At 43.4% G+C, this 25,006-nt stretch overlaps 1 protein-coding gene across 2 annotated transcripts in view; it reads right to left on the bottom strand.

Moving 5' to 3' along the window:
- ALG9 (ALG9 alpha-1,2-mannosyltransferase) overlaps positions 1 to 25,006 on the bottom strand; it is a 68,946-nt gene that overhangs the window by 37,775 nt on the left and 6,165 nt on the right. For both annotated transcript variants that reach the window (XM_067310106.1, XM_067310105.1), the window contains exons 9-14: positions 19,642 to 19,764; positions 17,565 to 17,719; positions 15,706 to 15,835; positions 14,840 to 14,987; positions 14,407 to 14,536; positions 7,086 to 7,216 (exon numbers count right to left, since the gene is read on the bottom strand). In XM_067310106.1, coding sequence (XP_067166207.1) covers positions 7,086 to 7,216; positions 14,407 to 14,536; positions 14,840 to 14,987; positions 15,706 to 15,835; positions 17,565 to 17,719; positions 19,642 to 19,764 — 817 coding nt within the window. The remainder of the gene's footprint in view (positions 1 to 7,085; positions 7,217 to 14,406; positions 14,537 to 14,839; positions 14,988 to 15,705; positions 15,836 to 17,564; positions 17,720 to 19,641; positions 19,765 to 25,006) is intronic.

The following is a 25,006-nucleotide window of genomic DNA, read 5'->3' as shown; positions in this document are numbered from 1 at the left end:
GCCTGCTTTTCAAGGTAACATGATACTATCGCTCAAACTGTCAGGTCCCTAAGGAATCCTTGGTTTCCGCTGGGTGTTAGCTAGCCAGGCTTCTGGTACCATAGCAAAATGACTCCTCATAGACAAGATTTATAAATTACGTAGTCTAAGGACATGGGTTTAAAAAAAGGCAACAGAAAATAAAAGATGCATATTAAAAACAACATTGACATGCTCAGAAAAAGTTAGAGCTCAGGTCCAAAAAGTGAATACCTAAAAATGGCATGGCAAATGGGGGCACCAACATATGTGGTCCACAGCTATAAGCAAGGTCTTCGTGTTTGTTAAGCAGCGGCTTTCTCATCAAAAAGAGACACGGTCTGGACATAAGCACAATGTTGTCCTCTCTCCTGCTAGTAACTATACAGTGACAAAGTCCTGGAGGCCTTGCTTCCAAAGAGAGAATCGTAACTGCTGGTGCACTACAGCTTAGGAAGCCATGAGAGCACTTCAAATTCAGACAGGGAATCTTTACCTCCTGTCACCTTGCTCCATGAGGCTCAGCAACCTCAGACAACAGATGGCACATGGAAGGGGTTGGGATGACAGAAGACAGGGAGTATATATAATGTTCTATTTGCATTTGCTTCTAAATTTGTACCCTGGAGACTGAGTGTGCGTAGCCTTAAGCAGCACAGAGCTCCTATGCAGCACCTTGGTAGCAAGATCAAGGCCACAGTGATTCCAAGCTGGGTAGCCAAGGGTCCAGCACGATGCTGCTGGACACTGCTACAGCAAGGCTCTTCAAATGGCAGGCTCTGGGATGGAGCTGGGCAACAGGCAAATTCTGCCCAGTCCTTGCTGTGCCCCAGATGTGGGAGGTCTCCCACATTCCCAAAGGAAGTCCTAATTCTTTTCCATTTTTCTGGTCTCTGGGACAGCACCCAGGGCAGTTCCCAGTTAGGACAGAGCTGCACAGCACCACACTAGGCCCAGCAGAGCTGCAACCACAGCACTGTTTGGTGCTGAGCATATTTCTGTAAATTACCTATTGGACTTCAGGAGTAAGCAACTGAACAGCCCTGTTCTATTAACTCCAGTGAATGCTCTTCTGGACCAAGAGCAAGAACTGCTAAGTGAAGGAGTTCAAGTCCCCACTTCCAAACTCCAAGATTTACTTGGAATGGAAGCAGCTAGATATACATGGAGGGTGGTGGTAGTGAGGAACTGTTATTGCTAATTGCATCTTGTAGCCTGAACTTCTCACCCCAGTCAGCAGAATTCAGAAAGACGGATGAGGAGGAAGAAGAGAAAGGAAAGGTAGAAGAGGAGGCAGGATGAAGTTGGATCTCTGCCACATGAGCAGGACCCAGTACCTTCTGGCTACTGGCACACAGAGGAAGCCTGTGATCAAAGCTCTCTGAGAACCCATTAACATTTGCACTTCCTCTAGGTGTTAAATTTTGTACCAACCGGGCACCTAACGAGTGATTTAGCTACTTATAAAACAAAAGCAGGGAAACCATTTCAATTAACATGAAGGAAAGCACAGCTAAAGGGAATGAGACAGAGTGTCTTATCAAACCAGGGTGATGATATTCTAGCACAAGGTGACTGAATCATTAATCTTGCATTAAGAATATTTTTTATAATGGAAAACCCAAGGGTGAGAGCACAAGCATTTGGAGCAAGCAGACGGCTCAGCCTAAAGAGCTGGAAAATATGTGCTCCTCAGCAGGGAGCTGTAATATATTTCCCCTTTTCTGTGCCAGATTTGGAGCGCTCAGCCAATATAGAATTAAATGGACCTGGACAAAGCAGCTTCCTGAGGAGCATAATTAGCTGGTGGCTTGGAGTGCTCTCTAATTCAATTAGCAGCACCATTTATCAGAGCCAGCTGAGATTTACATTTGCACTTGTTGACGTCAATGTGAGACTCGCAGTGAGTCCCAGAAGCCTCTAGTTCAGCAGGAGTGAATTGAACTGCTAGGGTCATTTATTTTCAAAGAACAAGAGCTGGAGGGGGTTTTTTTCCTGCTTTTTTTTTTTTTTTCCTCTAATGTTCCTTGCTCTACAGCGCTTGAGCTGTAGACCTGAAATCTAAGCTGGCTGCTTCCCTCACAGCTCAGTTTGAGGGGACACCTTTTTTTTTTATTTTTTAAGAGGAGGGGAAAGAAAAAAAGCTGCACTTTCATAGTGTTTTTGCACTTACTGCATAGGTAGCAGGGGGCACTTCCAAATGATTGTGTGGAAGCAGGTGCGGGATTTGAGGGATGCGTCATTCTGCTGAGCTGGGAGGGGAGGAGGCACATGCTCAGAAACACAAGCAGCCTGGATTGTTATAGGAAGGTCCTGACGCATCTTCCCTGACTCTACTCACAGACCTGTATGTCTGACTCTGCAAAGAATTCTCCCCACGCATTTACTAGCGCTGAGATCCTTTGACCTTACCAGTTTCTAGCACCTACCATGCTGCTACATCTACAACTGTGGGTTACTGCTGCTCTCTTGTAGCTAAGCTCCTCAGACTGATCAATTTCTCAGCCATAGAAGAGTCGCACTGCTTAGATTTGTTGTCCCAAATTAAAAAAATACAAAAAGGTTTTTGCCGAGATTTCCGTACCTTCTCCGCCATCAGATCTGCCAATACTTTCTGGGCTACAGAAGTACTTGTTGCATTCATGAAACAGCCTCAGTGCATCATGATCCCCTGAGAGAAACTTCCAGCTGGGTGAAGAATGGCAGCAATAACTCTCAGTCTCTTCCTTCCGAGGCTCAGATGCGCCCACTCTAGTTGGGCTCCATGAGTTGAGTTTAAGGCCAGAAGCAAGCAAGGGAAGGGCTGACTGGCAGCAAGAGTGGCTGCCGCAGCCCCAGACAGAAAGACCCACCAGGAATACTTGCTTTGCAAATGAGGTTTTCCCTTCTCAGCAAAAGCACAACAGTTAATGTCTGGGTCTGCAACATGAGACAGACCCTTGCAACTCATTTGATTGCTAGGCAGATCTGTAGTTGTTACCAGCTAGCTCATCTGTCAGCTGCCGATCTACTGCAAAACTTGTGTCAGTTCCCCCTTTGGGAGTTGCTTGCACCCCATTATTTTATGCAAATTACAATTCAATCACACTCAGAAGGAAACAAACAAGCAAACAATGCTGTCTTATTGTAGAAATGGCATGACGCATCCAGAGGAAAGAGCTCAACAGATCAATTATGAGCACTTGCTATGGGAAACCTTTCTATGGACATTGCAGCAAAATTTCAATACGTGGATACAAAAATGACGCAAATGTATTTATCTGCCACTACTATTATGAAATTGAAGCTCCTCACTCTTTCATTCATTGTCAAACAACTCCTGGAAGTAAGTGGGAGCTAACAAACTTTTGGTCCAAATGAGAAACTACAGCATAGGGAGGCTAAGAGACCTGGCCACATTCACAGGAGCACCAAGTTCCAGCTCAGCCCCTTAATCACACGCCCACCCTACCTCTACTCCAGGGGCCAAATTACAATAAAAAATAAATAAATAAATAAATAAATAAATAAAAGAGAAGCTGGCAATCCAAAGAGAGCCTTTCTAAAATTTCTCTTGCTCATGCTGATACAGATGGACTGGCAAAAGGGGCCATGACCTTGTCTGTAGTATCCACCTTTGAACACGATACCATTAAATGACAGAACACAGGGTGGATCAGACCTAGCAGGATTTGTTCTTTCTCCTCTTCGTTGCTCCATGAGCTGTCTGAGGAAACTGTGCCCATAGCTAAGCATTTCCCCTACGAGGCAGGCTGTGATTCCTGACTTACCATTCTTCATTGGCAGGGGGGAACAGGGACAGAAAAATCTGTCAGACAAGCAGGGTGACAAGACGGGAGACTTTGCTGGTTCCCTCACCCCTCTGCATCAGTGATACCCTCAGTTGAGCACATGCCCTTTTCGTCTTTCACCAGCACCATGCACTTCAGCTGCCCCACCTGCCAACTGCTGAAGGTCTGCTGAGGGGACAGGAGCACCGTGCTCCAAACTGCGGGAGCTCTGGAGGTACTCACAGCAGGCATGTAAATCAGACATGCTGCTATGGCAACCTGGCCTCTTCCGCTGGTGAAGGCACTGCACCTCCCTTCTGCTCCAGCTGTGAGGCGTTGATAAGAAACAGCATGGAGAATTTCCATGCAGCACAAGAACAAGAGAGAAGGAAAGGAGGCTGCCAAGGCACACCAGCGAGGTCAAGGACCTGACTGCCTGATCTCCTCTCGAGACATGCTCTGCAAACCCTCTTCTACTCCCGTCTCCCACTAACGCAACAGCATCCTTTATTAAGGAGGACACTGCAGCCAGAAAGGTCCCCTTCCTCCCTCCACCACTCTTAGATAACCTGTTCCTTTGTTCTAAGCAGTCGATGACTGCTTAGCCAGGGAGGACTTTGTCTTCTTCCCCACTGTTCTGCTCTTTCACCTCATCATTACCACAGTCACTGTATTCTGGAGTTTCAGGATCTCTCTGCGACTCCCAGCTCCTCACAACAAGCTGCCTGCCATTACATGGTGAAACGTTACTTTTGCTGCAAAAAGCTGGACCATCACTTCCAGCGGTAGCAGCCACATGCTCTCTTCCTTCATAAAGCCAAACACAAAACCACTAGACTCAGACAACTACATCCCCATACTGAGTGCATTACCTGGAGGTTGGCTCCAGGCCTTCAGAGATGCTTAGCCAACAGGAAATACAGCTCAGGGATCTAGCTGGAGTTTAGACCATCTAAATGCAACACACAGTATCATACATCAAATCAAGATGACTGGACAAGTTTTCACTGCCAAGCTTGGGAACGAGTTACTGTGCCCAGGCCAACAAAAGTACCTTGACAGCATTTTCCCTAGAAGTGCAGAGCTGCCTGCAATGCAACAGCACCTCTGCCTATGTGGTTCAGGAAGCAGAATTCCTGAGAAGCCAGCTCAATGTTTGTGCTTGCCAAGACACAGAGGTTTGGCAATAAATAGGGGAATTCCTGAATCCCGTCCATTTCCCCAAATAAGAGGGGGAGAGGCAGATGAATTTCACAGAGCAACTCGCAAGGGAAACAGCATTAAAGCATCTAAAGTGAAGAGAGTGTGACAAAGACTCAGCTAACCAGACAGGTACTGAGCTACGTCTTTGGCTCAAGCTTAAATCCTTACACTGATGCCATGCAGCCCTGCAGAGTGGAGTGGGGTCAGGATTGAGAAGGTATCAGATACACCAGCACCTTACAGGAAACATCTCCAGCCAAGTTAGAAATGAACAAAAGAAACGCTGCGTCAAGGCAGAGGATTTGAAACTCTCGTGTCCCTCCTGTGGTAAGGCCTACAGTTGCAGGCACAGCTCTCTGCCAGCAAAAGGAGCAGACACGCTGCCCTCCTGCTCCCAGACAGATGCTGGCTTGTATTCAGCAGGGCACAGCCTCTAAAGGGATATGAAAGGGGTTCAGAGGAAAGAGCAATGGTATATCTCTCAGGAGCTTTAACCCAAAGCTCAGAGGCTATGGGTGGAGAACATGGTGCAATAATCCAAAAGCCCCAGGAAACAGACCAACTCCTTCCTACCAAATGTCAGTTAAGGACAGAAAAAATCAGAAATAGCCATGGAAAGTAGCTATGGAGAATCCAGGACGTTCTGGAGAAGCCTGTGACATGTACAGCCCTACCAGGATAATCTGCTTTGCTTTCATCAGACAGGCTGACGTGACAGCCTGCTATCCCTGATAGCACCCCTAGCAAGTAACATCCCCACGATGGGACCCAAGGTACCTTAAAATCTCACTTGCACCTGATCCAGGGCCTCTGATGGACTTCAAAGGACATTAGATCAGGTCCAAACAAAGTTTGTCTGTTCAGCAGAGAACAGCAAGACACACCAGCTTTGAAAACATCTGAACGCGTATTTGAAGCATAAATGCCCCTGAATGTTTGATGCTATCTGCATGTGCTCTGTACAAGAAGTCCTCTGCAAAACTGTTACGCAGATGTTTTGATTGCCTCATTAATTAGACTCCAGCCATTTCATTCTCCCTTCCTAAAGTCCTGCTCTAACATAACAGCAGGTCTCTGGGCAAACACAGTTCATGAAAAACCTTGCCAAGGAAACTTGTTTGTGTCAGCAAGCTGGGAATAATGAGAGCAACCTCTGGGAAAAGCACATTTTCACTCCTCCTCACTCTCTAACTACTTTCAGCAATCCCCCTCTCTGTGCAACACAGACCTACTACTAGGTATCACATGGAAAATAGGCGTTGGCTTCTGTGTTACTCTTTTACAGAGACTTTTCCAGACAGCTTCTCTGTCCTGGCATGACAGCTACAGGACCAGAGCTTTAAACAAATAAATAACCATCTCTTTGCAGCTGAGAGTTGCTGTCCCTGCAAGGACGTATTTGCATCACTCCCATTTTGACAAACCTGATTCCATTACATGTTAGCCTGGAGGAAGGCAATTTCACTCTAATTTACGCTTCTCACAAAAATTCTTGTTCAAACACACAAGCAAGTTGTTTAGTGAGTGGCAGAACTAATGAAGCCTAGATTCTGACAGCGGTATCTTACACAGGTTCTCTGATGTCTAATAAAGGAGTGACCTTGCTGGTTTTTCACTCATTGAAACCGTCTCCTCTATCCATCTGCCAGCTTTCATAAAACTTGTAAGAGCTCACTCTCTTTGAGACTGACTTACATCTGTCTGTTGAACTGACTGAAACAAGACAGGAGATTCAAAAGTCTATTGGGAGGAGATGACAAAGATCTCATTTCTTTAGAAAGCAAACCAAAAAACATTACTTCAGCAAGAAGTGCACAGAGAGAATTCCTTTTAAATATAATCCTCCCTCCCCACCCTTCTCAGCTAGTTTCATCCTCTAAAGCAACCTAGGTAATAAATATTGCAAGTACAAGTTTGACATAGGTTGTACTATGGCCAGGAAGCTGTATTTACTGGAAACACCTTTTCAAGCTGGCTTTTGCCAACATGTCTCTGCTCCGAGGATACAGCCACTTTTGTAAGCGGACCGTCAAGCATAATTAGTTCATAGGCCTGTCAGCCTTTCTCTCTCCTTCTCAGATATGTAAAACATACCTGGAAGCATCTAGGAATGGCTTGTAGGCAATGGTGACCCACTCTTCTTTGTTGGAGGAATACCTTGGCTCCCTTGGGGCTTCGGCTGCTGTATCCAAGTCCACCAGATAATGGCATTTGGAAATGTCAATCTGCAGAAAGGAAGAGATTCTTTGTGTTTATTTCCTGTAGGCTTCTGGGTATACGTGTTCATTGACACAGGCTGTTGTTACACATCTACAAAAAGGAGTTTACATTTCTAGCAACAGGTGAAATGCTTTGTTTAGAAAACTTGGTAAAATATTTTGAATGTTTTCAAGTGAAAGCTTTATGGGGAATGTAAACAATCACTACTGCTCTGGTCATAGGAGAGGAGTCCTAGGGTCCCTGTCTGAGCAAGTACCGCTGCCAGCTTTTTACTGAGGAACTGTCAAGTCACAGAAGGGAATCTGAGGGGGCAGAATCAATTCCACTAGAGCTTTTCCTTGTGGATATCTAACTAGCTCTTAAGGACTTCTAATGATGCTGACTCCAAAACTCCCCAGGCAAAAGACTTCACTATCCTTATTGTTAGAAAGGTTTCCTGATGTCTAAACTGAATCTTTCTTGTTTTAGTTTATGCCTGTTCCTATTTGTTGTACACCGTGAACAAGGAAAACAGATCGTCTTCTTTGCGATACCTTTTACGCACTTGAGTTCTGTTATCTGAAGATGGCTCCTGTCTTCTCTTCTCTAGACTAAACAACCATTTTTTACTCAGTCTTTCCTCTACCGTCGTTTTCTAGCCCTGTGATCATTCTCACGGATTTCTTCTGAAATGTCTTCAAATAGTCACATCTATCCTGAATGCGGTGCCCAAATCTGCATGCCGCGCTTAAATGGTGGCCTTGCTTATGCGGAGCAGCAATGCAGGAGTCATATAACATGCTCCTGTGCGCATATCCCAATACGCAGCTCATCTCTCTTTATAGAAGCATGGCACTGTTGAGTTGTATCCAGCTAGTGATTCATTGCACACCTGGATCCTTTTCTGAAGGACTTGTGCTTGTCTGGTCCCCATCCTGTATGTATGCACCTAATTATTTCTGTCTAATGCACTTGCAAATATAGAATTTCTTCCTGTTGTTTTCAGACCGTTTCTCCAATTTGTCAAAATCACTTTAAATTGCAAATGATGTGGGAGCAAGTATGTTGAAGTAGAATTCAATAAGCATATTCCTTTTTCCCCCAATCATTGAGGAAAACTCTGAAAAGGACAGACCTTTGCAGCTTCCTCTCATTTTGAGAGCAATCCATGGATAACTACACCTATCACTGCCATAGCACAGCAGTTCAGGAATACCACTCCAAAGAGTGTGCCCAACAGTAAGAAGAGCACCTTAAGTCAAAGCACATCCACAGGAACGCTTCTGCAAACCAGAGGAATACTAAATATGGATTCCAGGAAATGCACCAACTCAGCACTTGTTTATCGTTATCATGAACTGTTTGTAACATATAAACATCCAAAGACCCTGCTGAGGAACACCTTGTATCGGTGCTGTACAACTACTAAGGAGAACAGAGTCCTGGCCCTAAAAGAATACACAGTTGAGTTCAGGCAATAAGGGCTTGACCCACTGCCCAAGAAAGGGAACGGAGCAGATGCTAGATCAGGCTGCAAGAGAGCATACAAATCCATGCCAGTGCCTCATGCTCTGCTGCTTATCTTCCTCCAAGAAATACCACATCTGCCAACTTTCAGCAAAAAAGATTCCCCTCCCTCACATAATTTTTCAGGCCACCTATGCAAGTGCCTTTACAATCAGTTGCATACATTTCCAGCACATCTGGCTAAGCACATACAGACACCAATACAGGTTACCCAATAATTGAGCACACAAGCTCCCCAACCTGTTAACTTGGTAAGCCTCATGGCACTGGTGTTCTCACCTCGTGACAAGTTTAGCTGGGGTTCACCAGGGCTTAAGCAGAATCTTGGAAAACATAAGTAGCTCTGGCAGAGTGAGCTCACTGCCTGGCACAGATGCGCTGCACCCTGCTCGGTTTGTGCATGAATAACCCTCCTGCAGCACTGCTGACCCTCACTGTCTCGCCTGCAGCAGACAGACATCACATTGCACCTCTCAGACCATGTGGACTTGGTATCAGCACAGGCATGCCTTTATCAGCTGCCTATGACGTAAGTAACCGCTCTGCCCTGACAGAAATGTTTGGCAACACTCTGCGAAATTATGAAAATGCATTCGAGGAAGTAACATCACAGAAATGAATTATGTGTGTGACCTCCCAGTTAAACGAGCTATGGGCAGCGTCCTCAGGAGACTTGCATTATGCAGCCTTCTTCTTCCTGCTGAGGAGAGCGCTCTTGGATATGAACAGACTGTACTATTCATTTATATGCTGTTGTGTCCTTCCTGGCTAACGGCCCCCTCCTCCCGCCCTCTTCTCCCCACCCCTTGCAGGTTCTCATACAGACGTGCACACGAGCTGCTGCGGAAAAAAACTCTGCCAAGACAAATGTGAACTGTCAGCTACAAAGAAGTCTTGAGCTCCTATCAGGACAAATTTCCTTTTAATAATAACCCTAAGTTATGAGATAAGGTCCATGCAACATGGTTCAATGAAAGGATACATTGTGCAGAAACCTCTGCATAGACAGAAAGAGGTCTAGAGGAGAGGACAAGTTAGGAATAAAGGCTGTCCTGCTGTTGAAGATCTAATCATCTCTAAGCAACCTAAAAACATAAGTCACATTTTCAAAAATGAAATAAGCAGTCCAGAGTCTAAGACCCTGTCTAAACTGTACCAGGGTAAACACATCATTACAATACACCAGCAAAATGAACCTCTCACAGATGCAGGGTACAGCAGTATGGCTGAGCTTTTGCTGGCATAATGATTTTCAGCCATTGGAGCAAAGAAAGTTCTACCAGTTACTGCCTCTGTACTTGGGTCTTTTGCTGGTGCTGGTGCTCTGTTGGTCTGCTATCCCTCCTTGTGACCCTCCAGTTTCCCCAACTGGGAAAAGGAACTAAGGATTCCCACTTCTGCCTCAAATGTGTTATTAAACTTTTACATTAAAATGTAGTCCAGTGCTTTGAAATTTCTGAGAAAAGACACCATTGAAGTGCAGTACATCCTAATAATTATTGGTTGTGTCCTTCAGTAATCCTGATGTTTTGATTTGAGAGTCATCAGAGAACTAGAATACATACATTTAGATACAAAATAATAAACCACCAGAGCCTTTCCTTGGATTAAGTGGAACAGACAGGGCATAATTTCTCATCAACAAGTAATTGCAAACTGTAACATTAGTCTCACTAGTGACATGGATGTTTCTCCCAGGTAAAATACAAGGGAGAGAGGAAAAAGAGATTTAACACGGGAATTTAAGAAAAGTATCAAGTTTTCAACTGCAACAGCTCAGCTGCAGTCTGTAGCTTCCCCGCACCCGGCAGGACAGGGATGTCAGAGCAGCGGGATGCTTTGCGCCATCTAATCCCAGCCCCATTAGATCAGCAAGCACTAAGGAAACTGGCAAGCAACTGAAAGCTGCAGCCATCTCCTCACAAATGCCCTGCTGTCACCGAGCCTGCATTTCAACACCCAACTGTATGAACAGGAGGACAGTTATACGCTTCTAACATGCTTCCTTCCCATCCTCAGGTATAAACAAGGACACCCACCACTGAGCAGTCCACTGCATTTTCTGGAGGAGAAATCATGAGGTGGCTAAGTGACCTCTAAGGAGATTTTGTACTAAGCTAAGAATTTCCATCATGCATCTTGCTGTAAACTGGTTACAAGTTTTTGAAAAAAAGACACAAAAAACAACAACAAAAACACGCCAGCAAAAGCAAACCATTGTGCTGAATTATTGTCTGGAGACAGGGTCTGTGGCCCCACCATCATAATCAGATTCTGTCAACAGTGTGCAGACAAAAAACCCTCTCTCTCTCAGCTGGTGACTGAGGGCCCAAGATCTTCATGAAAAATCTGCATGCAGCCTTTAGGAGGCCAGCGCTCCCAAGCAGCAGTTTTCCCTTCAATTAACAATGGCAGAACACAACACATACAGTTGTGTCTTGGTGATGACACAACAGCGCGGAGATCTTGCCAAGTGAGGAAAATATGGAGGTGATATGTGATGATCAGGTGTTTCAAGGAAACAACAAAAGTTTGTCATGTTAAAAACATGAAGAAAAAGGCAGGGCTGCTATAGCTAAATTAGTCAAATCAAAAGCTAAGGTCCCCTGAGGCGGGTTTACAAAGGCTCCTACTCATACGCTATCTTAAATCCAAGTAGCTGAGACGAGCCAAACATTCTCCAGGATGACTAGGTGTTGTTTTGACTCACTGCCTCAACCTCTTCCTTGAGGGTTTCCCGTATTTCAGCTTGCTCTCTCACAAATGTCTATCGCAAACTTCCTTGGACATGCTTGGATTCCCTTTCTGAAGCTACTTTGGGGTTTATTATTACAATTTAGGCTGAAAACAATTTAATTAAGGAGATACCAGATGTCTCAGTGGCATCACAACTGAGCAGCAGATGAAATTGCACCATGGGAAACTCAGCTAAGGAGAATGTTGAATCCACTTTCTGCACTGTATGAGAAGAACATTCCAACCCTGAGAGAGGTTCTGGCTTGTTAGCAAAATGACTCCCAAGCCACTAACCAAGTTTTTCTATAAGTTATGTAGAATCTATCAGAGAAACAAGTTACTGCCTCAAGCTATGACAGATCTCACTTCTCTAATTCTAAATGCTCCCCCCTAAAAGAGCTGGAACCTCCAATGCAAATGAATTATCTGTCAGGTGATGGACAGATTTCCCTTCTACCAGTCCAAGTAGAGCACACTGCATTCTCACAAGTTGTGCTGAAGCTAAGGATGATATTTACCCTGATCAGAGGGCCAGCACAGAATCCGTACACTTATTTGAGGGTTTACACAAGACTTCAGGATTGTACGTACCTTGATGTGTTTCTTTGTAGACAGAAGAAATCAGCCTTAGTGAATGGAGCTACATGCAATTTCTAAAGTACGTACTATCCCCTTCTCATCTTTCCTTTCCCCCCCCACCAGTCCTTTTTTTAAAGGTGGTGCAACTGCTACAGTAATTGGTAGAGGAGAACTAGATTTGATCATATCCTAAATAACAGGAGAAGACACAATATACTACAGAGGCAGAACTCAGAGTACTGCCTGTTGCTGTATTTCTACAACTACATGTCTCTCACTGGTGCCTGGATGGATGTTGGCCTAGCGACACAGAGCATGATGAGAGCTTGTCTGGTGTACCACAGATAAAGTTAAAATATGCTGGGCAGAAACAGAGATGTTCTACTGAAATAACTCAAACACATATTTCAAAAATGAAACTGGGCTTCAGGTGATTGCTACAGTTCAAAATAGAGATGAAGGGAAAAGAAGTGAAAATAAAGTGGTTAAAAAAAACCCTCTGAAGTCAGGAGTTAACAACAGTGTTTCTGCTCTTAGACCTAATCTACTGCTCCTGCTTGGACTCCTCTTTTCAAGAGATAATATTCTTTATCTCCTCCTTAGTAGTTTTGAAGAGAAATACATCTTCCCAGTAGGACAAGTACAAGTAAGTGCTGTTCAACACAATTACGGAAAGAAGAATTGCAAAACAAGAAGGTCAAATCGCTCTTTTCCCCAGCGTCCCATAGCAACAGAAACACTGAGATTTACTCCTCAATTTTCAAGCAGTGCAGTAATAGATATTTACACTTGAAACTGAGAGATCAGTCTCATTTCTCCAGCCATTAACAGGTTTTGAGCTGTCTATGGCTCAGATAATCCTTCTGAAACATTTGTTTTCTCCTCTTTAAATGACCAACAGACTCATGCTATTTAGATTTATTTGCTATGTATGGACCTATTTTTTCCAGGACTTGCTGACCTTTTTTTTGAATCTGGGTATGCCTTCACTCCTTGAGCTCACTGAATTCTAGAGAAGCTCCTGTTTTCCCAGCATTATTATCAGCTCAGAAGAAAAGGTTTGTTTTAAAACTCCATTTAAAATTTACATCAAGTAGCTAATTTCTAACTGCACTAAATAAACATGTCCCAGGCCCTCTTTCTTGCATCAGAAATAACAAAATTGTAGGGTGACATTAAGAAACAACCATGAAACAAAAGTGTGTTTCGTTCCGTTAGTCACAGGCTGTGCACCAGCCAGCTGTCTGTGCTAAAAATATGCCACAGTTAAAAGATTTCGTAAATTAAATGCACTGCAGCAGACAGCTTTTCTCAGGTGGGTACACGCCTCCTTTCCATTTCCAATAACTACGTAACGAGGCTCAAAATAAGAGAGCTTTAACCCAGCCGATTCATCCCTGCTTTTACTCACATAGGTTCCACCTCTGTTACCCTACTGCATACTACCCACTTCTGAGAGCAGATCACAGCTACTTTGTAAAAGACCAAAGTCATGAGCTATATAAATGAGCACATGTCCACTGTCTTCAGTCAAGCTACACCCACTCATGCAAACCAGAGACCTGGTTCATTACATGTGAGTGCTTCCTAAATACTGATGAACGTACCAAAGTTATCCTCCAAGGTGTTGAGAGAGAATGAAAAAAGGACTGTGCATTTCTTGGCAGTTCCTCTCATTCACCCCTTAAGACAGAAAAGGAAGGATGACTAAATATCTGATATTTAGTGCACCACTAAAAATTTATCTGCTAAGTAATTTCACAAGTAGTTAGCTGACAATAATTTAAAAATATTCATACGTGAGTGCTATTTTTGGTTAGGTAACACAAGACAACCAAGAAAAGTAACAAATGAATAATACTGGTATACATTATCTTAACAGCTTCCCATTGAAATCACTGATGCAATTGTTTCGATGAAGTTCCAAATTAAGCTCCTTCTCCTCTCTTGCAAATATGATGAATAACTTCACATTTAAAAAGAAAGGAAAGTACATAGGAAAATTTCAATCCCTGCTCAGTGACAAACATTTTCTGTGGGGGATTTCAAACTACTCATTCGGGTCACTTCCCTGTGTGCACAGTAACACATCATACTAAACCCAAAACTGCAACAACTAGGAATTATTACTTCTTTTGCTTGGTTGTTTTTTTTTTAACCTCTTTAAATGAAAAATAGGGAGATGAAATACAAACAGAAACCAGATTCATATAAACAGGGAAACTGCTAAGTGCTGCAGAGAACTTATTTTTGTTCTGTAGCTCTACAGTCCCCAGGACACAAAATGGGGAGATCTGATCCATGATTCTAGGCACTATAGTAATATGAACGATACAGTAAGGTAAGGAAAAGAAAACAGGAATGTAATCCTTACATATCGAGACGGCTCTTCCCTGTTTTGGTCGTTCATGTCAGCGGGAATGATCCGCGTTGCCATTGGTCCCTTGGCAAATTGTTTCGGTAACTGGCCTCTGAATTCTGACAGGATGAACTGGAGCTGCCAACTACAGAGAACAGTGTTAGAAAGCCTAGCAGGAAACTGCAGGAGCTGGTAGGATTTTGCATGGAGAAAACTAAAAATATAACCAAGGGCATTTCATTCTTGACAGCATACAGCCCTGCCAGAAGAGCAGTCACATCACATATTTTCAGTAGTTCCTGGCCAACATAATCTGTTGACACCAGACCTCTGAATCCTGTGTTTTGGATAGGCTGGTGTCAACAGAGATACAAGGTCCAGAAGGTTACTTCCATAAATATTTATGAGAAGTGCCCCTGCTTATGGATCTCACCAAATCAAGCCTTACTTATCTGGCAGGAGAAAGCTGCTTGGAAATCTGTACCACTCCTTTCCCACACAGACATTAACCGGCCTCCCCTCTGGCACAGTGTGAATAGTTGGGTCAGTGGCAATCCTGTGAAATTCTGGGTATAAGTCCAGAGGCCCATGGTAGCCTATGGAAGACACAAAGTTGTAAACAAGGCTAAAGTAGACAATATTTGCATGACTTACCTCAAAAGACTACAAATAAATGTTCATACATATTTTCTAATTGATAACTTATCGAATAAATTAAATGGTCTATACTAAAAAGTGGCTGGGCTCCAAACCTTCCCACCCCCACATTTCAGAGGTGCTGTTACCACAGTACCTTTATTGACAATCTCCCATCCTGACTGTTCATGGGTACTATCCAGTAAAAAATGTTGCTGCCTAACTTTGCTGAGGTGGGAAGGCTCACTGCATGGCCCTGATTCAAGAAAGCACTTTAGTACCATATTTAATCCATCTCCACGAAGGTCACATGCACCTAACCACAAATTTTACATGGGAAAAATGCTTTTTGAAGTAAGATCATATGTTTGCAAGCTTAAGTATCGGCATAGACACTGATCTGGATACAGATTTTGTATCAGTATAGTCTTACTGGCTGAAAGTGAAGGGCAGCAGTGTTTTAACTGATGTAATTATACTGATATGCACACACATCTAATCAATCCTTAAGGGTGACCACTACAACTTATTCCTTTCCCTGGTACAATGACATCCAAACTCCCAAGGTTGTCTTACTTTCACTACGTTGGTACAGCCAAAGTAGCACAACTTCAGCAAGCCCTAAGACTTGACAAGACCAATATCCCAAAAAGCACAGGACAAGTCTAAAATACCAACCTCTGAATAAGGCAACAGAGCGTGACAATGACAAGAGGCCAAAGAGAAAGACAGTCCCCAGAGCCAACCAGTTGGAGGAGACTGTGTAGTGTTCTAGGCGGTAGCGCTGGAATATGAAGTGGTAACACTTCTGAAGAGAGAAAGTAAAAAAAAAAGAAAAAAAGAAAAAAAGAAAATATGATGTTACTCAAACTCTGATATGGTTGAAAAACTGTAATATGAGAAACTACATCAGATGCTTGGCTTGGTCCCTCTTTCCTGCCCTGCCTTTGTGCAGGAGGGATTATTCACTTCCTGTCCTAATCTGGTTTCTGTTTCTCTTGACTTGTTTGCATTTTTCTCATAACAGACAGACTCATGTGGTTCGAGGGAGTAGTTTCTCTGACAAGTTTGCACTGTTAGTATGGAATCAGTTCTAAACTCTCAGCTGGATACTGAATGCAGGACAAAACTATATCAGTGTTAAAATATGCAGGACAGAAATACACACTAGAGTTCCCTAAAGCCATATTTGGCAGGTCCTGAACTGTTGCCCTCTGATGGATCTTCTGACAGTTGAGCAATTCTCAGTTAGAGCCATAAACCTGCTGACATGACAGAGCCTGAACCTGTAAGAACTCAAAGACTGAAACTCACCTGGGGTGTTGTGAGCCTAGTGTTGCAAGGCATCAGCAGTAAAGGGAAATCAAGAGACAAGATAGCTCTAATGAGTGACTAGGGTGGTGCGATAGTGATTTGGGGGGTGCTGACAGTGCTGGTGGGGAACCCAGGAGATTCCCTGTGGAACCACAGTGGTGCATAGCAGGACAGAGGATAACAGCAGAACAGCTGGAAGGGGCTGTAACAGGGACTAGTGACTGCATTCCTGCACCTCTTTCACAGAGGAGAGATGAGTAATTTTGAGCTTTGGAAGGCTCCTGTTTATTTGGAATGTTTTACTCTATGAAGTGTTTTAATCATCATATATTAAACACCCATTTTTTGACTCTTCCAAATGCCAAAAGCAATTTCCTGATGCCTAAACAAGATCTTTTTCCCTTGTCAAATCAGTGAAGGATTCTTATCAGCATACAACAAAATGCATTTCCTACACACATTCCTGCCCCTTAAAGCTAGCCCAACAGCAGGCCAAGGATCCACAGCACTACAGGCAAGTTATTTATCCTTGTGACATCTCTTGGATGTTACATTGCGTTGGCACTGCAACATCACAACTGCTCTTCATCAGAAATTCCCACTTGCAGGGTGGGAGAACAACTCAAAGTCACCATGGAATAATTAGTGGCAAGGAAATATCCTCAACCATTTATCATTTGATACAATCCCAGACAAGTTCCTAATGTGATCACATTATAAAGCCATGAAATTTGATCTTTTCTGCTGGGCTCTTCAGAAGTCTGCACTGAAGTCCAAGATTATTAGATTAGCTCATTCTGCATGCCACTCAGGGAGGGAAATCCCAAATAATTTTGCTTTTGCATCACAGCATACGGAGGACTAACAGTTTTCCAGACACCTTCCATTAACCTGTACAGAAGGATTATGGTTTACCTCATAAAAGCAGCAACATGCACACACTTTAATATTATAACTGCTGTGCATTTTGCTTCCAGAGTCTTAACACCTGTCCATGAAAAACAGTCTGAAAATGAAACTGCACTAGCTAGCAGATTAGAGACAGATGATGACAAGCTACGCACAGGACAGTGCTGAGCTATATAAACACTGCAGACTGTGTCACAGCCACAGACATTCTGCAGATGTACCCAAGCTTTGGAAAACAATGTTACAAAAGTCAGCTAACAGTTATACTCCCTAAAGGTATGAGCTCATTAAAAACACATCCTACTAAAACTTACCTGAAGAGCAGAGAGCGCCACAGCACCACAAAGACAGATGAGAGGATAGATGGGAAAGAGAAACCTCTCCTCTTTGTGGGGCTGACTGAAGAAAATCATGATCCAAATGTACATAGGAGCTAGTGTCAGCCAGTAAGGACGGCCCAGATTCTGAACTGAAAAAAAAAATATATACTCAGCAAAGTAGTAAGGTAAGAGTAGGAGGTTTATCCTATTTCCCCTCTTGCACACACTCACCAGGTGTGTTACCATATTTTATATTCAGAAGGTCATTTTTTCTGACCCAAATAATAGCCTTCAGACATAGACACCCCATGTTCTGAGCAGAGGTGTTGCTATAATTCAAGTAACATGTCCAAACATTCACTATAGAAGTTTGATTGGAGAATTTTCATAGGTTCCTAAATACTAACAGTCTTGACAAGCTTCAGGACACCACTTGCAGAGGATATTGGACTTAGTTACTGAATCCAAGTAAAAAGAGACAGAAATCCCTCAAGAATTGATATGTCTAAAAAGGTAATCAGAAGTACCAGATTTCCTTTTGTGTATTATGCTGCACATACAAAAATCAGAAAGAATCTCCTCTGGACCTACCTTTCACTTACAAGTGGTTGTTTAGTCACTGATGTTTCCACAACCTTCATTGCTTCATTACAAAAATAACAGCATGTGAGAGGTCTCTCAGGTACCTTCTGCTTAACGCAGGAAATAACTGATTCAAAAATAACAACAATTACCCTGAATTTTAGTCACACTGAGGAGAGTTGCACAGTGCCTGACAATTTTCAATCCCTTTTCTGCCCCCCTCGCTACTCCCAACAGCAGGGTTAAACAATTTAGCCAAAGGCATTTCACAGACAATAAGAGCTAAGCACCCAGCAGAATGGCTCCTGCTGTTAAGTACAAAAACACTAAGTGAACAGCAGGAAATCTTGCATTGACAGGATCTCCTACTGGGCTTTTACTGGTTTCTGACAGTATGTCAGTCATATTCAAGGAACAGATATAAGCAAACACCCATTAGCATACATTTTCGACAACATTTATGATGTTATTGTTTCTTGTATCCAGTAAAAATCAGAGAACAGAGCCCTAAGTGGACTGATAAACCTGGAGGCTGCTGCTGCCACTTAACATTTGCCATGAATCTTCCTCAGGAAAATGGCAGAGAAGAATTCACGCTTCCCCAATACTCTTTTCTTCTCCATAGCCATTTGCCAAATGCTGTGTGTTTAAACCAATGTCATTTATTTAAGAGAAAACCCAAAATGAACTAGGGAACCTCCTCTCTCTGCTCTAGGTATATCCACACCTGCAGAGACACTTCCCAATGCATGGACTGTCCTAACAGGACTCAGTCCTGCAAGGTGAAAAATTCCTTTCACAATGCACAGAAGAGCCCAGGTTCAACTCCAACATGGGCAACACCAGAGACCAAGGGATGCCTCTTTGCAGGCTCAGCCCCAAAAATGAAAAAGGAAAAACAACTATGTTCTCCCAAACTGTTGCAGCAAATGTTCTGGCAGTGGCATAAAAAGCAACAGTGGAAAAGCTTAGTAAAAAGTTCCCCATATTACTCCAAAGTCTACCATCTCCAGCCGCAGATAAGATGGAAACAACAATGGGTACGTGGTTTCTTTCCCCCTTAAGATTTCTGTTGGGGATATTTCTAAAGTATTTGCATGTCTGGCTGAAGGTTAGGTACTGTACAATTTGTCAAGCTTAGTCTGGATAGTTCAGCCTTGACAACACAACGTTCTTCAGCAGAGGGAGGCAGGGAACAAAGGGACCATCCCTAAAGAGAGAGGGACATGCCTCTGCCTTTCCGTAGACAGCCCTGTAAGTAGATACATCTCAGCATGTCTCTCTACACAGTTAACTCCACCATGGTGTTAATACTGAACTGAGTAATGAGCTCTAGGAACTTTGCTATTATTCCAAAGACTTTCCCTGAACCTTGTTTCACTTCCAGTAAAGGAAAGCTGCACTCTAGCAGGTAAGCTCTCCCCAGCTAGCAAGGTTGCAGGAGATCTGGGCTGTCTGTGCTCAGCCCTCACAGCCATCTTTCACTCACCATGAAATTTCTGGAGCAGACACTCCATGAGGCAAGTCAGTGGCAGGACAAGCAGAGCCAAAATAAATGCCACGTTGAAATTCAAAAAGCCATTGATGAAATAGAAGGACCAGGGTTCAGTACCTAAAGCATGGGAAAGGGAAACAAATTTTTTTTTAACACAAGCATTTAAGAGATCAGGATGTTACAGTCACTTCATTACTTTTCTGCCTGAAACAGACTGAGATAGTCAGCAGCAGACATGAATGCTCTCCACTGCAAGCAACTTGAAACCAAAGAATGGAAAGGATGTCGAGAGAAGACCTCACAGTTGGACAGAAGATGCAGCCTCCTGGAACGAGTCTGAGCCAATTCAAAGCAGTCGCATGGTTCTGCCCCTCACCCACGAAACTGGCATACCAGTGACACTGGAACTGGTCAACAGCCATACAAAAGTACCAGAATATCTTACAATCATGTCTACCCTACAAACTTCATTGTCTCCCTTTTCATGAATTATTCTTCTCCTTTTTCACTGGGTCATAATCAGTGTTACATGTGCTGCTCATGAATCACAAGTCACTAACATCAGCCTTGGCTAACAGAGAGCCAGATGCTGTGACACAGAACTCACCTTTGCCTTGTGGAAGCCTATGCAGCAAGAAAGTAGAGGCTGAACCTGATAAAGCCAGGAAATTCTATTCCTAAATCATTCTTGCTAACTGCAGGGAATTAACAGAGGGATAACCCAGAAGCGCACGATGTTAAGAGATCATTATTACCCTGGAGTGCTGATCTTATACTCCATGCTGGCAGAACTAGAAAATGTACTAAAACTAAACAACAGAAAGAAGAGTTCACATTCACACTTCATCCAACTAAGACACTTCCTCTAAAGTGCATCCAGATGCTAGTTTTGATACTTCCTCGGAATCAACACTATTTAAAAATTCCCTGCTTCAATCTGTTCCTACAGTGTAGCTTTAAACAGCAGCAAGTCAACTCCACCTCCTAGCACACACAGACAGGTGTTGGTTGCAAGCTGGAAGGATGCAAATTGACAGAAATTCCAGTCCAACTGTCATTCATTTGGACTCTTAACTCAAGATGCTTAAAATCCTGAACAATGAGGAATGCCAGTTCCTCTCTGCACATTTGCCACTTTCTCAGTGTGATTAGCTCAATCAGTCGGTAAATGACACGCGGGGGCTTTAATCACTGCACTGTTATGACATATGTCACATGCCGCAGCAATTTCCTGCAATCAGAGCCACTTAAAAAGGGTCCATGTTGAAATTAATCAGACAACTGAAAAGCAGCAGGGAAAACCCAACACCTCTGCAGCTCCTACAACTAAATACAATTAGAAGCTGAACTAGTAATGTCAGAAACATGCAGCTGGAGTTACCAAGGCACAGTCCAAGCAACCAAAGTTCATTTAGGAAACCTTTATCTATTAGCACTGAAAACAAAAAGCAGTTATGGGGTTGGGTTTTTTGGAAATAGGGAGTGAATTATTAGATATTCACCTTCTCTCTCTCTCCCCATTTGCCTTGTAATTCTTTCAAGTCCCACAGGAGCATAATTCTCAGCCTGTCAAAGGGTGAATACAGGATATGGCAGATTGAAAGAAGATGTCAGGTGATAGATTTGACACAGTTATCTGCATAGCAACATTGCAATAGTGCCAACATCCCTTCCCCTTTCTCTAGCCTCTGTTGCTGACTCTCCATTTTTGAGTCCTGCAATTCTAAGTACCCACCGTGAGGAAGATCCTGAATGCGTGCAGAAAGTAGGTCACTAGGACTAAATCAGGGCTATGGAGCGGGGTATGTTTGTGAAGGAAAAACCTGAGGCAGTACGTGGCACCTTATTGTAAATCTTCCAGGGGATATCTTGAAAAAGTATATGTAAAGTGTGCTTTGGTTTCTTCTCAGCCTCCAGATTTTTCCGTTCTGGGTCACAATATAGGTTTCTAAGGACTTACGGCAGGGTTAACACTGCTTAAGCCACTCTAGTAACTACTCCTACAGAGCACCAAGGTCTCTCTTTATATAAAAGGGGACTGGAACTGAATTCTGTAGCCTGTTTCCCCACTCTCACTATTAAAACATACAACCACTGTATCACAGATGATGCCGGGATCAGATAAAAGTCTTCTTAAACTGATATAAATTGGTACTCCCCAGTGCTTTGTGGTTCCAGTTAAACTGCATAGCAAAGTCAGGTCCTGTATCTTTAAAAGATAGTATCAGGGTCCACATTTTCTCCCTTTCCACTTGCCCTGGCTGCTATGGAAAGAAAAGGAAATGAACTATGGCCCACCCTAGTCCAGTCTCTGATCTCATCAGCCTGGAACTCAGGAATGAAGGACACTTCATGAAGCACACCTTCTCCACAATCCAGATACAGATTTAAAGGCCCAGAGGTTTCCTGAGGGATTCTGCTAACAAAAGAGGTCAGCTGGTCTAAAGCACAGTTTTAACGCAACAGATAGCCCCTCGAATTTTTTGCAGTGTGACTGAACTGCCCTTAAGCAGTACAAACTCGAACCTCCCCTCCTTCTCCAAGGGCATATTTTCTGCTTTGACTGGAGGGGGGGAGCCGAAAGGGAGGAGAACAGTGCATCACACAAGGCAAGCTAAGTAACTCACAGACACTAGGTTTTATATAGAAAGCACAGGCTTGGTTCGCTGTGGTGACTCACATTCAGTCTCATTACCTCCTGGGCAAAATGCTTTTCCTCTTGCTATCCACAAAGACTCAAGGTGATCTGAGAAAGGACTGCAATGAAAAACATCAACCCCATTGCATACAAGAAGTCCTGGCCGAGGACAGCGAGGACAACGTCCTTCAAGCAGGGGGAGGGACACTGAAGGACTCTCCATGCACAGCACTGATGGGAACAAGCTTCCACAGCATCGCCTTCAGGCCATGACAGATAATTTAGCTTTCTCTAAGTATTCCACACGCTAGAGCTGAGCAAGTGCGAGCTGTAGAAGACAGGCTGATGGAAGTAGCAGGGAGAAAACCATAATGCAGTTGCAGTTCATGGCACTACAGTTCCACACTGGGAAGAACCAACTGGAAGCACTGCCAGACACTGAGCCAGAAACTGCTTCGAACTTTGTGCTCTGTGACAGGCTCCAGGAACCCTTACAGAAATCAAACTCACAGAAATGGTTACAGAGCTTAACAAGCCACCATGCTGCAGCTCGACCACAGCAATGGTGAGGGCAGCTCAGGACAAAACAGAGATGTTGTAAAACAGGCTTAAGCTAAGGTGCCCTGTCTAATATTTGTCACAGGCTAAAAGCCTGCAAACACACTGAACCTGCAGCTCAGCTGTTAAGCAGTAATTAAGCCACAATAATTTGATCATGAGTCACAGCCCTCATTCTAAACAAGTCTGATTCAGTCCTAGTATAATAAACAGTCTGCTTTCTGCATTTGATTTATTTTCACTCTACTTAATGACCAGGACTCAACAGAGCAAGGTGTCATATAAAAAGCTCCAACTCCAGTACATTCAGTCACGGTTGAGCCTGAGCTGAACAAAGCTTCCCAAAATGCCATCGCATTGTAAATGATAGCCAAAACTCTCATCACAGGAAGCAGGACAAAAACTGTGCCACCAATTGTGTGTTCTTCGCATATATGCACACAAAAACACCACAAAGTCTCAGAATCAGGCTTAGGGATATCTGCTTAGAAGCTACTTTCCCTTGACTATAAAAACCTAATAACCACAAGGGGAAATATTCATTGCACAGATGGTGTTTATCGAGAAGAAGTATATTGCAAAAAAAAAAAAAAAAAAAGAAAAAGAAAGAAATACAGCCTTGCCTCTAGGACTCCAGTCTGCAGGCAAAAGGAAAGATACTGTGGCGATTACATTGGACATATAGGTTGATGACTGTGCAACCTCTAGCAGCTTTTGCTCCCATCATATGAAAGCTGGGAAATCCCTGTTCGAAAGCCAAAAGGGATTTGCCAGCCTTTCATCTCCCCTGGTAATGTTATTTTTCCTTATTCGTAAGCGTTTCAAAGCTCTCTAAACATGCAGTGTTGTCCTGACCACACTGCATTAAAGAGCAGTTTCAGCAGGCTCTTTTATTAGCCCAAGGATGTTATACAAATGTCACTATGAATAAAACACTTCAGAATAGATTGGTCCCTGGAGGACGCTGGAAACAATTCATGCACCAGCGTGCAAAAAGGTCATGGATGAGCCCATGCCAAACCCCATCAGAGACAGAGCCTGGAGTTTCCATCACTGCAGATTCACAGCAAGAGGCTTCAGAGCCTTCCTGCAGAGATGAAGAACCACAGCACGGCAGCCATCACTGTTGTGCCACAGCACAGTGAACAAATCACCACTCAGCACCACCCAAAACAGCCCTTCAAGTGAGCTTCCAAATACAGCCTGCAGGGCACTGCTGGAGAAAGCCTCCACTACTAATCACTGCTGAATCCCTCCCGGAAAACCTCGCTAGGGTTGAAACAGATTACAGAGATGCTGGAGATCCTGTGCCCTAAGGCTCCCTGAAGTCTTCTCCAGCAAAATGTCCCTCTCAAGCTCTACTAGAAACATGATGCCCTATTACTCTTCAACTCTAGCACTACAGGATATGAGCAGCTTAGTGCAGTGGCAGCTCCCGAACAAAGACTCTGGCTTTGCTAGCAGGATTCAGACCCGAGATCCGGGTCACCTAGTATCCTGAAAGGCTAGCACCAGGGAATCTCATGATAGGCAGATGATTTGCCTGTATATTAGATATCATTCTGGTCTCTAAGAGATTATCCTAAACCCTGAAGCATAAGGTTTAACACCCATTCTAAATTTGACATTATAATTGATGATGACAACTCTGACTGCCCTTGATATCCATAAATATTTCTAACCCCTTTTTAAATTCTGTTGAGGCTATCAGCTTAGTTATCTTCTATGGCAATTATTTCCATGTCTAACTACATGTTGTCTGAAACGGTGTTGTCTGCATCCATTTTGAATTTTTGCTAACATAAAAACTATATGGAATGAAACGTTAATCCTGTCTTTGCTACCGACTCGCTTTGCAAGCTTAGGCAAGGCACTTCCTTTACTCTGGAAAGTAGAGATAATTTTTATATTGCTTCAGCCAAAAAGAAGAAAGGAAATGTTTATAAGCTCTATGAAGAGCTTATAGAAGGAAGGTGGGAACAGAAGCCTAAATATTACTATCACTACTTTTTCTGGACTCTCTGCCATTTGTCATTGTCAGAAGGATTTTTTTTTTCTCCTTACCATTCAATTGTCAAAAAGAAGCAGAGAGATCAAGTGTAGCCGATGTGAGTCAAACCTGCCCTGGCTCCAGTAGGACTGCCAGAGAAGCATGTGGAATGA

This window comes from Apteryx mantelli, chromosome 23 (assembly GCF_036417845.1).
Source record: "Apteryx mantelli isolate bAptMan1 chromosome 23, bAptMan1.hap1, whole genome shotgun sequence".
NCBI classification, from domain to species: Eukaryota; Metazoa; Chordata; class Aves; order Apterygiformes; family Apterygidae; genus Apteryx; species Apteryx mantelli.
Note: the sequence above shows the minus strand (reverse complement) of the source record. Positions and strands in the feature narration are given on the sequence as shown.